Source organism: Hydra viridissima, unplaced genomic scaffold (genome assembly GCF_058129835.1).
Source record: "Hydra viridissima isolate aposymbiotic clone 2 unplaced genomic scaffold, HvirCarnegie_v1 scaffold_9, whole genome shotgun sequence".
NCBI lineage: Eukaryota > Metazoa > Cnidaria > Hydrozoa > Anthoathecata > Hydridae > Hydra > Hydra viridissima.
The window spans coordinates 227,445-245,168 of NW_028324308.1; the positions used below are offsets into that span (position 1 = coordinate 227,445).

At 28.6% G+C, this 17,724-nt stretch overlaps 4 protein-coding genes across 4 annotated transcripts; all 4 read left to right on the forward strand.

Moving 5' to 3' along the window:
* The first annotated feature begins 5,732 nt into the window (after positions 1–5,732).
* On the forward strand, positions 5,733–8,844 carry LOC149883476 (uncharacterized). The gene is made up of 3 exons (XM_090099147.1): positions 5,733–6,066; positions 6,325–6,428; positions 7,965–8,844. The coding sequence occupies exons 1-3, from the start codon at positions 5,822–5,824 to the stop codon at positions 8,105–8,107; spliced, it is 492 nt and encodes a 163-aa protein (XP_089955273.1). The 5' UTR covers positions 5,733–5,821; the 3' UTR covers positions 8,108–8,844.
* On the forward strand, positions 6,515–7,499 carry LOC149883477 (uncharacterized). Its single transcript, XM_090099146.1, has one exon. It carries the CDS (start codon positions 6,820–6,822, stop codon positions 7,471–7,473), a length of 654 nt encoding a protein of 217 aa, XP_089955272.1. The 5' UTR covers positions 6,515–6,819; the 3' UTR covers positions 7,474–7,499.
* Positions 8,845–10,877: 2,033 nt separating the features above from the next.
* Positions 10,878–12,668, forward strand: LOC149883478 (uncharacterized). The gene is made up of 2 exons (XM_090098304.1): positions 10,878–11,194; positions 11,591–12,668. Exon 2 carries the CDS (start codon positions 11,607–11,609, stop codon positions 11,937–11,939), a length of 333 nt encoding a protein of 110 aa, XP_089954430.1. The 5' UTR covers positions 10,878–11,194; positions 11,591–11,606; the 3' UTR covers positions 11,940–12,668.
* A 2,118-nt stretch (positions 12,669–14,786) lies between these two features.
* LOC149883479 (uncharacterized) lies at positions 14,787–17,006 on the forward strand. The gene has a single exon (XM_090099231.1). The coding sequence runs from the start codon at positions 15,156–15,158 to the stop codon at positions 15,687–15,689; it is 534 nt and encodes a 177-aa protein (XP_089955357.1). The 5' UTR covers positions 14,787–15,155; the 3' UTR covers positions 15,690–17,006.
* The last annotated feature ends 718 nt before the right edge of the window (positions 17,007–17,724 follow it).

The window sequence follows — 17,724 nt, forward strand, 5'->3', positions numbered from 1 at the left end:
CGTTCCTTTTCTATCTGTCCGCAGGTGTTATTTTTAATTCTTGTCCAGACAAAAGATTTCTTTTTCTTCAAGTTCGTTCAGTACTTTAGTTTCAACTGCTGAGTCATGATATTCTTTAAAACAAGTTTTACTAGTTTTCTTTTTATTAGTCTTTATATCAGAGTGGCTAAAGAACTTTCTAGAACTTTACTAATCAAAATCATATCATTGTGTTTCAAGTCGTGTTTGCGAAACAGTTTTAATCATTTATGGTGTGACTTATTCATTTTTCATGTTATACGACATGTGTGTCCACCTGGTGTGTTTTTGGTTGACTCGCTCTTTTCCTCGTTCGAATGTAGCTTGTTTGAGTCGGGTAAAACTTAAAGTTAATGTTTACAATTTTTTCATCTTCCCTCCTCACCATGTATATATATATATATATATATATATATATATATATATATATATATATATATATATATATATAGAAAAAAATATATGTATATATATATATATATATAGAAAAAAATATATGTATATATATATATATATATATATATATATAGAAAAAAATTTTCTTTTGACAACCCAATTTCGTGAACAAAAATTTTTGTTTCGACAACCTTTTACTTATTCGGTTTCGGCCGAAATTTCTGTTCAAACCACTACCAAAATGAACCGAAACTTTCTTGAGGAGGTTTTTTTAGAAGTTTAGATAATTTGTTTTTAATTCAGTGTAATTATGATTCCCTAATTGCAATCGTTTGCGGTTAAATCAATTTTTAATTACGACAGTTGTAATAATTTTAATTGAAATTACGTTATATGACTGTTTCAAGGTACTATTCTTAAATCATTCCTAGGCAAACTTCAAATATCAAAATTTTTTTCGCACGTTCTTCTTTTTCTTTAGTTATGTTACAAACTGATCGTTTAACTACCTTTGCTCCATAAATCCAACTATTCTGTGTTGGACTTCAAAACCATAAAAATGATTTAGGAAACTAGTTAAATTAAATTACTATCAGGGTCTTTATTTACGATTTGAATCTGAGACTTCTTGTATAAAGGTGAGCACCATATTAATTTTGTTTAATTTTTTTGACAACAAAGACTGGAAAAAAAGATAAAAAAAGAAAATTATCTAAAAGACCTTTATTTGGAACGCAAGACTATCAACATACAGTCCTGTGAATAAGTTTTAGCCCACTTATTAAAACTCGTGTTTTTTTAACAGATTTTGAATAATAGCTTCCGATTATTTTTTTATATAAAATAATGTCTAACTTCAAACAATACTAAACACTATTTTAACAAACAAAAGCAATATTTATCAAAATTTTATATAGATTTTTGTATTTAGATATCTAACGTATTTATTTTTATTGTATCCTGATCTAAACCCAATTTGTATCAGTTCGTTTGTTTCTAGTTTGCTCTTGCATTTTTGTTTATTTATTGCTGTGAAGGCTTCATATTAGATGATAGTAAAGTTTACAAAGATATTTCATAGATACTGTGTGTTTAATATTATTTTTTGTTTTTTTAAGAGCGAAACTTCTAAATTACATTTTGTTTTTTTTTTTTCTTTTGTATTATTATTTTTATTGTTATTTAAGTAATAAAATGCGTAAAATTCCACTACTGGAACGTAAATTAATTATCGTGCTTCATGAAGAAGGTTATTATCAACAACAAATTATCTAAAAAATAAAATATTGAAGGACAGCCATTAGAGAAATTATAAAAAAAATTTAAAAACACGGGATCTCTTGAGCATAAAATTCGAAGTGGAAGACCTAAAAAGCTTACAAAACATGACATAAAGTATTTTAAAAATGTGTCTCTGCGAAATAGGAAAAAAAGCTCCAGTGAACTAGCCCAAAACATTCAGGCTGCGACTGGGACAAATGTTTCCTCATCTTGCTTTCGACGTGTTAAACCGTGTACTATACACAGATGAATCAAAATTTGAATTGTTCGGTAGCAGAAGACGACAGTATGTAAGAAGAAGGGTAGGAGAGGATTATCGCCTTGATTGTCTACATCCAACAATCAAGCATGGTGGAGGTTCTGTTTTAGTTTGGGGTTGTATTTCATCATCTGGAGTAGGTGATTTAATTAGAATTGATGGAAAGCTGATAGGAGAACAGTATAAAGAAATTTCAAGACATCATGCAATACCATCTGGAATGAGACTAATTGGTAATAACTTCATTCTACAGCATGACAATGATCCCAAACATTGTTCCCAAGTGGCCAAAAAATATTTACAGGACATGTGTGAGGGAGGGAGTTCTCGAAGTAATTAAATGGCCTCCCAAAGTCCAGATTTGAACATTATTGAACATGTTTGGGATTATTTGGATAAAAAAAAGGCTGAATATAACCCCAAAAATGTCGAAGAATGTTTTCGAATATTAAAAAGAGAGTGGGACAATATTCCACAAAATTTCGTTACAAATTTATATGAATCAATTCCCAGGAGATTCGCTTCTGTGATCAACGCAAAAGGCGGACATACGAAGTATTAATTGCTCTTTCTTTTTGTATCATATTTTATCAAATTATTTCTAGATATTTTTGTTTATAATATATGTGTCTATAAACCTGATTTTTTTTTACTACATAAGCCCTTTATATTTTTACGATAAAATCAAAAACAATTATAAACTTATGGTGGGCTAAAACTTATTCACAGCACTGTACATCGCCAGAAATGTTTGTCTTTATCTGAAACAAACACGCCAACTGTTCAAGCAAGACGTCTATCTGGTGACGATATTGCATATTCAGGTATGTTTGTAAATTTTATTTAAATATTAAGATGAACTTGCGAATCGAAACAGAAAGGTCAAAGAAAGTAAATCACCCAGAATAAATACTTGCTGTACAGCCATGTATTTGTATCATTCTATAATTTGCGTTGATACTTGAAATATATTTTTATAAACTATTGTTTGTGCTGTAGGTTCGAACTCTGATACCGACGATGATCAAGTTATAAAATCAGTCGGTAAAATAAATTCATTGCCTATTAAGACCCTATTTTCATTTGCTGCCAACACAAATAAATTTGTTTGTTTGATGTGCCCGGAGAATGGAAACCTGGTATGAGGCCCTGAACCAATCTGCGAAAACATATTTTTCATGTTCATAAAAAATCTGTGTATCTTTACGATTCTCAAAAAAAATTACTTGTTCAAGATAAATTAGTTGGGATGCAGAACAAAGATGAATTAGATGAAGCTGCAATAAATTGTATTATTCAAGTTGGCCGTCATTTTAACGATTTTTATAAACCTGGTATGCAGCGCCTTCTAAACATTTTTGCTCCTTTTTACTGACCACCTTATCAAAAGACAATTGCAAATCGATTGAAAAAGAAATGCTATCAATTCAAGAATAATCTCAGAGCTAAACTTAAGTCGGTTACCCATATTGCCCTGGCAACGGTTTTGTGGAAGAATAGGGTCGGATCCTGTTGGCTTTGCATAACAGCGCATTATTTAACAAAGAAGTTTAAATACAAATCAAATATAGTTTGCTTTCGTAGATTTTATGGAAGACAATTAAGTAGTAGACTTACAGCATTTGTGCAAAAAGAAATTACTAAACTTGAAATTCATACTTAAGTTATTTAAATTACAACAGACAATGCTGAAGACATTAAAAACGCGATGTGATCTATAGCTTTACGGCTTTCAGGCGTTTGTCATAACTTAAATCTCGTTTTAAATCATGGAATAAAGTTGTGGGCCAAACCATCACAGAACTTATTAAATCCTTCACCTAGCTACGCCACTGTCGCTGTGATTCTCTGGTTTTACTTTCGCTACAGTCAATATTTTTCTTGGATCCGCCACTGGTAAGTATGTTAAAACAGCATAAAATGACGTTGTTATTTGATAAAAGTAAATAAAATAACTTACATTTTACTTAATAAGTAATGTAAATTAACTTTTACTTGTAATGAAAAAATTAACTTTTTCTTGTAATGTTAACTAACTTTTTTTTCAAATAGTTTTTATATAAGTTCCCTATGTTCATATTTTGAGAAAAATTGGGTCAAACTGATCATACTATTTTTTCGATCACTGATCGAAAAATTATAATAAAACCGGAACTGATAGGAATATTTAAAAAATAAAAACACCAGAAGAAAGAGAATCATCTCCTCTATTCAAATGTGTCAAAATAAAATCCAAGTCATTTTTCAGTCATTTTATTTTTACAAAAGTTTAAAAGAGAGTCGTAAAAATTTGCTTTTTTCTTTTATTTGCTATCGTAATAATTCGGGAACCATAATTTGTTTAAAAATAATTTTAACAAATTTAATTTTAATACCGATTACATAATTTTTTTTCGTTTTATAATAAAAAATTAGACAAAAAAGTAAGAAAAATTAATATTAATTTTTTTCTAGTAAAACCGATCATTCACATATTTACTTTAAATTCCTTTATCAAGAAGTATGTGAGTTTTTAAATTAGGCACTTAGGTGAATTTATTAAATTTATTTTATATTCACCGGTTTAACAGACTTTCTGCCAAAAGCGATCTTTTTTTTTTCTTTTAGTTTTCATCTTTTCAAATACAATTAAAAAAAAAAAAGTAATAATAATAAAAAATAATGTGCTTATTGGTATTTTTTATCTTATTTAAAAAAAATAGTTTAAAAATTTTAAAAAATAATAAAGTTACTTGATTTTTATTGTTTGGTGATCGGTTTGACCTGCTTTTACTCTATTACTTGAACACATTAAAGTAATTTCATATTACGAGGCACTATTCTCTTACTTTTTATAGTAAATATGACTTTTTTTTAAATCTTTTATTTAAGTAAGATCACTTTCAAAAATAATGTACTTTTACATGTAAAAAGTAAATAACATTTCGATGCAAATTATTTGTATAAGTATAAATCTAAATTACTTTTTAAAGTAGGGAGCTTAGGCAATTTTTATAGCCAATGTAAATCTTTTTTATTTAAAATGCATCGGATTCCTTAATATATTTAATTTTCATAATGGTTTCAACCACTTCTGTAGCTTATTTAGTTCCAAAGGTATTCGTGTTTTAATATTTTCAATTCATATACATTTTCCTGAAATATTTCCGTAAAGTTTCTCGTTAAACTTTTGGCACCGAAAAAAAAAACTTTATCTTTTTTTTTTCTTGCGTAAAAAGTTGCGTTAACAATAAAATATCTAAAGACGGAGGAAATTTATAAAATTTTCACTTAGAAAACAAAAAACCTATTAGGCTACCAAAAACAAAACAAAAAAAACTGATCGACATAATAAATAAATAGTTGCAGAATCTATTTTTATGTGGGGATGAAAGAATTAGCTTAATTTACTTGTATATAAACAAAACTGAAACATTTAAAGTTAAATAACTTTATCAACTCCAAACCAAAACAACGTTCCCAAAAAAATTATTGTAGTGCAACCTTTTCTAAAAAAAATAACATCTATATATACATATATACTATTTATTTTCATGGGTGGGTTTTCATTCTTCGACACCTGCATAAAATCATTTGTTGCGTTTTTTGGACGAAGTTTTTCAAAAACGTTCGGTATATTTTTTTCCGCGATAAAATGTCACGTGACAAAACTCCCTATTTAAAGTAAATTACCTTCACGCGGCTTACCTTTAAAAGTAATTTACAAAAATTAAATAGGCCGTTGCTACTTAGAGCGCAATGCGCTCTATGCAGCCATATGCTACTCGGAGCGCAATACTTTGTACGCATGCGCTAAATCTTGTTGATGTTTTGAACAATTTTGATTTGATTTGCTTTCATTTTGCGATAATTTTTTTGTTCAAAATAATGTCGCTAAAAGTTCATGATACTTTCTTATCCTGGGATGAATTTTTTCGAGCAGTTGAAATACACTGTAATGAAACATTCCAACCCATGGTTAAACATGGTTGCAAGCTAACGGTAACAGCTAATACTAAGACCAAGCTCGACCAAAGACCTTATCCTGAAATGTTTAAATACGTGTACTATAATTTAATTTGCACACATGGCGGATTCAATTCAAGCAAAGGAATAGGGAAAAGAAATTCAGGGTATATTTCACTTATATAAATGCTTGCAGTCTTAACTGTAACTTACGTATATTGTAAATATATTTCAATGAACAAATACTTTACAATGTTCTTGTAAAAACAAGGTGGCCACTGGTCATAGAATTCATGGAAATGTCATTGAATTTTATTTGGTCATGGAATTATTAGAAGATTCTATAATTATTAGAAGAATTAATTAGAAGATTCAAGAGCATTTGAGCGTTTTTGAATAAATTTTTTCTGTTGTTGTCATTTTAGATCATCCAAAAATAACTGTCCAGCAAAAATTTATGCTGCTTTAACAAATGATAGAACAAAGATAATTGTTAAACAAATGATAGAAACACACAATCATGTTATTGGTAAAAATATTTATCTTTAAAATTTGTTTTATTGTACATGAATAATAATGTACTATTTTTTATATATTTAATTTTGTAAATCTGTCTTTAAAGTTCTGCTTTTCATTGTGTATAGTTTAATTTACAAAAAACTTTAATTTAAGGTTTTTTAAAATTTAAGTTGTTTAAATAGGATGAATAAATAAAATCCTACAATAATGCTGTGCAATGAAAGACAAAAAAGTATGCAGTGAAAAGCTTTTTTTTAAACCCTAAAGTTACATATTTAAACGACTTATGAAAAAAGTAATTTTTAGTATCATATAACCTGATCAAATAAAATATTTGACTTTTCAGATCAAGATCTTTATGTCCAAAATTGCTTTTTTGCTCTGATAAGCTAGTAAACAAAATGGTGGAACTAGGTACAGAAACATTCCACTATTATCTAAAGCAATTAGATAAATTTGAAGAGATGGTTAGTTATGGCAAAAGATTTGAAACTTTCATTGAAGATCAACAAGTATCAGGTAGTAAGACAACCTATATCTTATCTGAAAGCTTCGTAGTAGGTCCTTGTAGTTCCGGTAGTTCAGTAAACAATGATCCTATGAAATCTTCTAATAAAAATACAATTATGAATGAATATCAAGATAAAGAATTCTTTGACAAAAATAATGAAAATCCATTCATTGATGATCGTGTAAAAGATGAAGTCACTGGATTTGAGGATAATCATATTAATTTTATGACTGAAAGTATGTCTCAACAAGAACAGATAAACAAACCTTTAGATGTCCAAAGGTTAAAACTTATTAAACCACCGCTTAAAGTTGCTAAAAGAGGCAGACCTAGGGGTTCTGGCCAAACAGCATTAGGATTAACTAAAGAAACAGTAAAAAGGAAATGTTGTTTTTGCAAAAAGTGTCATCCTGATAAGAATTTAGGGAAGGCATTAAAAACAAAATGGTTGAAATGCACCAAATGTGTCAGATATTTTCATGATGTGTGCTTAGGAGATAAGCCTACACATGATTTACATCTATGTTTATTTTGCATTAGATAAATAGAGAATAGTTAATAATAGCAATACTTTTTCGTTTTTTATATAACATTTTTCAATAAAGTTTCATTATAGCTTAAAAGGAAAACCCTTATATAAAATCCTCATCTACAAGTGAAGAGTTTATTTTCAAGATGTGGTATAAGCAAAAAGTAACAAATAGATAATAATAAAAAGTAACTTTAAATACAAACAACTTTAAAAAAAAATTAATTATTATAAATTTTTAAAAAAATAATGAATTGCAAATCGCATAAAAATTACTTTGTAAAGTAAACAATATTTAAAGTGGTACATTAAAACAAAGTTGCTCATACCACATTTTGAAAATAAACTCCTTATGTAGTCAAAGATAGTTTGAACTCTAAAAATTTCTAATTGTAAATATTTAGTTTAAATTTTCCATTCCTTAAGAAATCATTTAATGTAGTATTATCTAAGCCACACAATTGTGGAACTATAAACATTAAATTAAAAAATTTCACTTATTTTAGATATTGATAACAACATTTGGTTGCCACAAAATTTTATAATATTTAAGATTAGTACTGACAAACCATTATGGTATGCCAGCATTGATCTAAAATGTTTATGTACAAGACTTTGGCATTTCAAACAGATTTTGCAATCTACATAAATGTAAGCAAATATCTTTCATTGGTTTACTTAAAAAAAATTTTATCTTGTTTATATTAAAAAAATAGAATGTATATTCTCTTATTTTTTACAAATATATATGTGTGTGTGTCAATTTTATTTTAAGGCTATCAATTCAATCTAAATATAACATTATCTTTGATCGAAATATAATAAATATTATGCATTTTAAAGTCAAGCATGTGCAATTAAAAAATACTGTAAAGTGGCCATATATAGTTGGTAAAAAAAGAGTTAATTGCAAATTCTATTTTGGTGCTTACTGTTGTTGGTTTTGAATGTAGAATTATTTGTAATTTTTTTTTTCCTACTTAGATATTGTTAGTCTTTGCACATGTGCCCAAGTTTCTAGGATATGGTGTTAAAATCATTATTTACAAAGTTGTGTGTGATGCAAAGCAAATATGAAGATTCAGTAAATGAGGTTCAGCTCATCAAATCAAATCCTTATTAGGTTTATGTGAGATTTCCTAGTGGTCATGAGACTACAGTGTCTACTAAACAGCTGGTTTCCATTGGAACAACTCCAATAATACAAACATCAAACAACAATTTAGAAGTAACAACCATCTATAACTATCCCCCAATCCCTAATGGTAGCAATGGAACTCCTTTAATCTCCGAAAAGGAACTAGAATTTATCGATGCCATAATTTTAGCAATCTACATCAAAATATTCAACTATTAGTTTTGTTGCAATTTATACCAATAAAATATTTATTAAAGTTAATTATTTATAGTTATAATTATTACTTTTTATTTACATTATTGTAAGAAACTTTAACAAAATATATTAAAAATGTATTATTGCTATTATTATTACTAATAGCTGCACTAAATTTAATATTTTCTAAAATTGTGTCATTGATAATCAAATTTGGTTGAAAGAAAAAACAAGATAATGAGCCATGTGGTTCATTATCTTGTTTTTTCTTTGGAAAATCATATTGTTATAATTATTTTAAAAAATAGTGAATTTATGTTTATTTCAAAACAAAAAATAAATACTTTATATAGTTTATAATATAAAAAAATATTATTAATTCACAAGTTTTTCTCCTATATATAAAAACAAGAACACATAAAATTACATGTAGATATCTATGATGTCTGCATGTAATCTAGAGACAACTATAAACTAAAAAGGTTACCTTAGTTTACTTATGCATATGAACTAGAATGTTTTTCTCAAATGAATTCATGATTATTTTAGATAAATGCTGGCAAGCCATAATGGATTGCTTAGAACTTATCTAAAACATTTCATTCAAATAAACACTGCATTGAACTGATGAAATTATTGACTCTCCAAATAAATGTTATCGTTGTATTTTGATGGCTATAGGATGTTCTAATCTAAAACATTTACTTTATAAATTGCACAAAATGTTTCTCTTGTAGATAATTTTTCATTTCGATTTAACCGCCTATCCAACCAGCTTTATTGTGAAATATAAATCGCACTGTTTTAATAAAATAATTGCGCATGCGTGTACAATATTGCGCTCTGAGCAGCTTATGGCTACGTAGAGCGCATTGCGCTCTACGAAGACACTTCGAATTAAATAACTCTTTTACGTAAACTATTTTTATTTGTAATAAGTTACGCGTTTTTAAAATTAACTTTATGTAAGTAATTTTACATCGTCGGTTAACACGTTCGCTACCGAGCTATTTTTAACTACGCGTTATTTCTTTGCCGAGCCTTAATGCCTGCAATGATTAATATTTGCCGAGGCTGTTTTGCGTGGTTTCATTCTCACTGCCAAGGCTAGATATCAACATTTCAATAAAAAAAAATTTTTTAATCTGAAATAATTCTATACTATTTTTTATTCTGAATATAACTGACATAAAAAAAGCACTACGAGTATACTCGTAGCTTGGCAATGGGGAAGGAATTTTTTTCTCCAGTGCCGAAGTACTCGTAACACCGTAATGAGTATAACTCATTGCGGTGACTACATCTTTTCAAGATGTAATTGAGAGCTTGAAAGTTGTAATTAAGAAACGTAAGATGTAATTGAGAAATACAACATGTAATTTAGAAGTCGCAAAATGTAATTAAGAAACACAACATGTAATTAAGAAATTTTAAAATGTAACTGAGAAACCCAACATGTAAATAAGAAATTGCAATATGTAATTTGAAACATATTATAAGCTTTTCTCAATTACAACTTTCATCTTCTAAATTACATCTTTCGTTTCTTAATTACATCTTCCATGTTCTAAATTACATATTGCGACTTTTAAATTACATTTTGTATTTCTCAATTACATCTTACGTTTCTTAATTACAACTTTCAAGCTCTCACTTACATCTTGAAAAGGTGTAGTAATGTACCTTATTTTATGCATTATCTATAATATAATTAGTACAGAAATGCTTAATGTTTAATGTTTAATGTTTAACGTCGTTTCGTCATTAGTTACTAGGCTTTGAAAGAGCGCGTTTTTAAAATGCACGCGGTCATTGGAGAAAGATCCATGAAACGAGTTAAAACCTTCTTCCTTTTGGAATTTAATTATTAGTTTAAATATATTTCATAAAGAATCATATGAAGATAAATAATAATCGTTAAGATCATCTTATAATTGAAGTAAGTATATAAAATAGTTATATATACGTTTTTATTAGATAAAATAGAAAGGGTTTAAGTTTTATTTAGATAAAGTAGAAAGGATTTAAATTTTTATTTGATAAATTAGAAAGGATTTAAATTTTTATTAGATAAAGTAGAAAGGATTTTAATCTTTTAAATCGTTTATATTTTGTTTGTTTTAGTTTTTCATTTTGCAGTTTTGTTTTTATTGTCTTATTTTTTAGAAGGAAAATAGGGGTATGTATGTTATTTAAAGTTATACTAATGCTATTTCCATAAAATGGTTATTACTACATTGAAATTTCTGTGATGCTATTAACTATTTTTGTTCTTTTTTAGAAAATTTAGAAAATGTAAATTAAACTTTTGTGCCAACACTGACATGGCATGTCACATGTTATTGCATGAAAAGGTTAAATTTTGTTATGAGGATTACAGTTCTTATGAAGAAAAAAAAGAAGGTAAAGAGTATTGTTTGTAAATATATATTTTGTATCTTTTTAAATTTTCTCGCATCATTTTTAAAACTTTAGTTTGCACACGTTTATTGTTTGCATATATGCTTATTTGATATGTATGTGTATTTGGTAATAAGTGCTTTATAGTTGTTTTATCAATGTGTTTTTATAATAATGTAAAGTGTTTTTATTGTTTGTGTATGTATTATATGTGTTATATAATTGTTTTAAAAATGTGTTTAAATATGTATATAAGGAATATATTTAACCTTATATACATATTTAAACACATTTATTGTGTTTATAGTTGGTACATATGTTTATATTATGTTGTTTCTGTGTTTTCAAAGTGCTGTGACTTGGTAAACATCTACCTGAAAATCAATTGTTGTATTTTAGAGAAGGAGCAGAACAAATGGCTTTAGATTGTGCAGCTCAATGTGATACGCACCTAACAGCATGGTTTAAGTTAAATACTGAAATTGAAAGAGCACATTGCAATTCTTATGTAGACATTCCTTATCACTTTATATTTGATGATAAACATTGTAAATGGAAGGTTAGACAAAGGGGTGGTAATAAAGTGATAGTAAGAATGGATAAAGTTAATCCAACTGGAGAATTGTTTTTTCTTAAACTCTTACTTTTGCAAGCAAAAGGAGCAACATCTTGGGAGGATATGCGTACTGTTAATGGTATTGTCCTTGAAACGTTTCGTGAAGCATGTGTTTTAAAAGGATTGTTGTAAGATGACACTGAATGGCAGAATACTCTTTCTGAGGCGGTTTTAACACGTACACCAAAGCAAATTAGACAGTTGTTTTCAATTATTTTGACCTTTTGTGAATCTGACAATCCTTTACATCTCTGGAATACATACAAAGCTTTTATGATGGAAGATTTCATTCACCGCTCAATCCCAGTTCTAATAGCTGAACAAGCTACTCTTCATCAAATTGAAAAGATTATTAATCAAAGTGGTAAAATGCAGACTGATTACAATCTGCCTGTTATTGATGAGTTTATTGGCTTAAATCTAGAAAATTTTGATGAAAATGTTCAACAACTGAAATAGTAGAATTGTGTACAAACACAACCAGCTGAAATAGTAGAATTGTGTGTAAAATGTTCTTTGCATTGGCAATGAGTGCAGAAGTTTGCATTAACTGATAATATAAGAGTACAAGGTGGGGAAGGTGAATTTTCCCAATGGCTACTAAAACTTGGGAATGGAACAATACCTGTCAAAAAAGAGGATCCTTTTAAAGGATGCATTAAAATACCAAATCAGTGCATTATTAGAGAAAATGAATCAGTTGTTGAAAAGAGTTTTGGAGATGCTGATCAAAATGATTATTCTAAACACGTGATTTTAACACCAACTAATGTTGATTCATTATCAATGAAGAAGTGCTTGAATGTCTGCCGGGTGAGGTCAAAATTTATTTAAGTGCTGATCAAATTGATACTGATGACCTTAATGAAAGAAATAAAGAAATAATGTTGAGTTTTTGAACAGCTTAACTCCTTCAGGTATGCTACCTCATTGTTAAAAATTGAAAATTGGTTGTGTAATTATGCTACTTAGAAATTTAGATCTCAAAGCTGGGTTATGTAATGGTACTCGAATGAAAGTTTGTGCTCTTTAAAATAATTGTATTGATGCAGAGGTTTTGACAGGTGTTTCTGGTGGTTAATGGGTTTTTGTTCCTCGAATTCAGTTGGCTCCATCAGATTCTAATTTACCTTTTGTTCTGAAACGTCGTCAGTTTCCTGTCAGATTGGCTTATTCAATGACAATTAATAAAAGTCAAGGTCAAACATTTGATAGAGTTAAGGTATATCTCAAAAAACCGTGTTTCTCTCATGGTCAACTATATGTTGCATGTTCAAGAACTCTAGGGCATTTAATAGTTTCTTTTTCAAAATTCATAAACATCTCATTCAAGGTATGGTTGGTGAAAAGTGTTACACAAATAATGTTATATTTTTTATTACTTTAATATTTTTTTCATAGTTTTTGATAAATATACCTGTCATTTAATATGTTTATATGTGTTATATGAAACCATATTTGTTTATAGCTGTATATATGTTTAAATTATGTTGTTTCCATGTTTTCAAAGTGGTGTGAGTTGGCATTATATTGAGCAAGATTGATAATGTGTATGGGAGATTATGCAACCTTGATCTTTAAATCTAGGGTGTTTTAATGTCCTAAATTTGAAGTAATTGAATAACTAATATTGAATATAAAAACAAATATACTTTTATGTAGTTATATGTTTAGTAAAAAGATAAATATATAGTTAACTTTAAATTGGTTTTCTACTTTTGCCTTTCATATTTTAATTTGGTTTGTTATTTTCGCTGGATTTTAGGATCAAGGGTGTAAATATTCTATTGTTATGTGTTATTGTTGTGATGTTTTGTGTTGATAGACTGCTTGGCTTACCTTCACGTTGGTGTCTATTGTTAAAAATGAATAGCAGGTAGTTTCATTATTGGAACTTGCTGCTTTTATTTATTTACTAAAAGCCGAGACAACATTATGCTAAAAATGCAATTTATATCTTAATTTGATTTTTTTTTTAAAGTATTGTTAATCCTTTTGTACTTCGAAATAGATTTTATAGTTACATTTTCGATAAATGTTTATATTAACTGCTATGTCAAAATAGGTTACTATAAATAGGTAAATCGATTTTCAGTTTTTATGTGGTTTTTTTTTTTTTTCTTTAAGATTTACGATTGACGCATTTATACGATTTATAAAAAGAAAACCTGATTACCTTTTATTGTAAATTTTTGTCAGTTAAAATGATATAAATAGATGCAATTAGTTCAATTTTTTTTTTAATTTTCTCTATTTTATCCCTAATAATATTTGTTGTACGTAACTTAGGGGATCTTTTTAAACGGGGGGTGAATATTGTAGTTTTGCGCATTTGTCAAATATCGAGTTACTTAAATCTTATGAGGTGTTTAACTAATTAATTAGCTTAACTTTGAGGAAAGAAAAATTCTTATATATGTTTAATTCTTAAATCATTGTTTCACATTTTATTATTCTGGTAAAAGGTCTTCATCAAAAACTTGATTACTCTTAATAAAAATAGCTCTATTCTCCTGACCACCATTAAGGCAAAAACGGGGAAGGGAGGTCCTTTATTAGTGTCAAAATATTTAAGAGAATTAAATTTCGAGTAACAAAAGGAATTTTTAGTAAATGGTAGCAAATTACCGTTTATTAAAAACTGTTGAAACAAAGAGGCCATATATAAAAATGGTCAGATTAGTGCCATAAATAGTAATGGTCAAATGTTCAGTTATTTTGAATAAATTTATTTAGTTGTGTGCATTTAACGTTTTAAAGACAATTTCCTTTTTTAAAGAAACACGTATCAAGGGGATACCAAAAAAAATGATAAATCATGTATAATTAACGTTCGCTTTTTATTACTCTTATTAATTATAAAGTTCATGTTATAAAAAATATAACAAAAATTTAGCTTTTTTCGTCAATTTAAAGCCTGATGAAGTGTTGTTGTTTTCTGTCAGTAACTAAAAACGTATTGTTTTGAACTTAGTAAAGTCGAGGAAAATGGTTCTGCCTTACACTGATATGACATGTCAGTTTAAAATTTCTCAAATAATGTTAAATAATTGGTAAATTATTTTACCTCCGCATACTTTTTATTTTAATTTTAAAAATGGTTTAATTTTTTAAATTTGAAAGCGTTTTTCTAAAAGGGTATTAGTAATGGTTTCGCAACTTTAAATTGTGGAAAACAGCCACCATAAATTAACAGACCGACCATAACCCGTATTACGGGTTGCTTTTTGCTAGTACTAATTAATGTGTTTTATAGATGAGTAATTTCTTTTTTATAAATTGATAATTTATAAATTTATCTATCTCCTATTAGCTCAACACAGATATTCCACAATTGGATCAGCACATATGATTATGGAAGACTTTGAGGATAGTGAAGGTGATGATATTGAAGATTCGGATTTATTTTTCGCTTATACTACTACATCTTCGAGCTTGACTGCATCAGAATCAGGTTCTGAAGATAATAACGCTGAAGAAAGTGATGACAATCAGTACACAGACGTTCATCTAGCAGCCACTGCAGAGGATTTTTTAATGCCGCCGAAAAGAGCTAGAACAACGGGTGGTCCATCTAGAAATTCAAACCAATTGAAAGATGAGCCGAATATTGTAAAACAAATTCAATTTTCTGCGGATTCTGGTTTGAAGATAAACATGGAGAGCAAGAAACCATTAGATTTCTTTAGACTATTTGTTACAGAAGAGCTTATAAATACTATGGTAGTTGAAACTAATCGCTACGCAACGCAAGAAATAAATAAGCAGCGTCCCCTCAGAAGAAGCTCACGTTTTAAAGATTGGAAACCAATAAATTCAGTGGTATGCGGCAGTTCCTTGGAGTTCTTCTTCATATGGGGTGTATCAAAATGCCATCTTTAGAACACTATTGGTCTAAGAACAGTCTTTATAGATATCCCTTATTTTCTAGAATAATGTCACGAAATAAATTCCAACTAATATTACGGTTTTGGCATTTTATTAACAATGAAGATTCGGGTTGTGGACGCTTGTGTAAAATTATTGGACTTCTCGATCACTTAAATAATGCAATGGATAACATCTACTATCCTAATAAAAATATATCAATCGATGAGTCAATGATGCTTTGGAAGGGACGTCTTGTATTCAGGCAGTATGTGAAAAATAAAAGACATAAGTATGGTATCAAGTTCTATGAGCTTTGCGAATCAGAAGGCATTGTACTAAAAGTAAAAATCTACTCTGGCGAGACAACTCTCGATTAACATTTGTTGGGTCAAACGGGAGCTATTGTTTTAGATTTAATGGAAAAATTTCTGGGAAAAGGTTATTACCTGTACACCGATAGCTTTTACAATTCCTTTGAATTAACAAACCACATGATAAATCAAAAAACACATATTTGTGGTACTTTAAGAACTGATCGAAAGTCAAATCCAAAAGAGTGTATAAAAGCAAAACTAAAACAGGGAGACGTTATAAGCAGCAGAGAGGGTGTAGTGGTTGCTAAATGGAAAGACAAAAGAGATGTGCTATTGATTAGCAACTTGCATTCGTTGCAAATGATTGAAGTGACAAACAGGAGAGGAGAGAAGAAAATGAAACCCAACATTATCAAAGATTACAATCAATATATGTCAGGAGTAGATAGGGCGGAACAAATGGTATCATATTATGATTGCCTAAGAAAGACAATCAGATGGTATAAAAAAGTAGCACTTTATCTCTTTGATACTTTTTTGTTTAATGCTTACTGTCTAAACAGCAAATATGGGGTAGATCACACATATTCCTTGCTTAAGTTTAGAGAATTAGTTGTTACGGACTTATTTGGTGAACGTTTGAATGAAATTGTGCCTCGAATCACCAATAATTGCTTTTACTAATTGTCTTCAATACCACCGAATGAAAAGAAAAAATTCCCAACCAAACCATATCGAGTCTGCTCTAAAATAAAACGTAAAGAAACACAATATGAATGTGCTGTTTGTGAAAATAGACCTCCGTTATGTATTGGCGAATGTATCATTCAACAGAATAGGTTTACACCTGAATTTTCATGAAATAAAATTAAATCAATATCAATGTTTTATTTTTATCTGTTTTAAGCTATTTCTGTCTTTATCCGCATTTTTTGTTAGGTTCCCTGGATTTTTAAAATAAAAACTTGAATGTAATATTTTCTGAAATCAAATGTGAAGCTAAGAAAAAAAAAAAAAAAAAGAACAGACAAAACCAGTCATGCACAAATGTTGTTTGAAATAAGTTAGTATAACTACGAGTTTACTCGTAGTTGGCAAGCTCATGACGCCAGCTTACTACGAGTATTCTCGTAGTTGGCAAATAAATGACGCCAACTTACTACGAGTATACTCGTAGTTGGCAAATAAATGAAGCCAACTTACTACGAGTATACTCGTAGTTGGCAGCGAAAGTGTTAACAAGTAAAACTCCTTAAGTAAAGTTTTATGGGAAATTGATTTTATACACTCTCATGCCCAAATATTAACAACATATTTCAAGAAAAAGTCACTAAGTGCGTAAATCAATCCGAAATAATAGGAGCTACAAAAGATATTGGTCAAAAAATGACACCAAATATCCCAACAGAAGAAAAATTTGATCTCATGGACAAACTACCACCTTTTCCAATCATATAGATGTGACGGATAATGCCAAACTTAATTTTTTGAATCGAGTTAACATAAATCGTCAGGTTAGAATTATTTTGTTCTATCTCGAAATTTGAAAAAAATGAGTTTATACCTTTTTCTCTTTTATGTTATATTTTCTTTCTAGCTGTATTACTTTTAAAACTGAAAAAAAAAAGTAAATAGTGTCAAATTAGGTGTAACCGATTGTTCTATGTGCAAAATAGCGATAGTTATTGATGTTATTTTGTTCTATTTCCAACAACCAATAAAATTGTTTATAA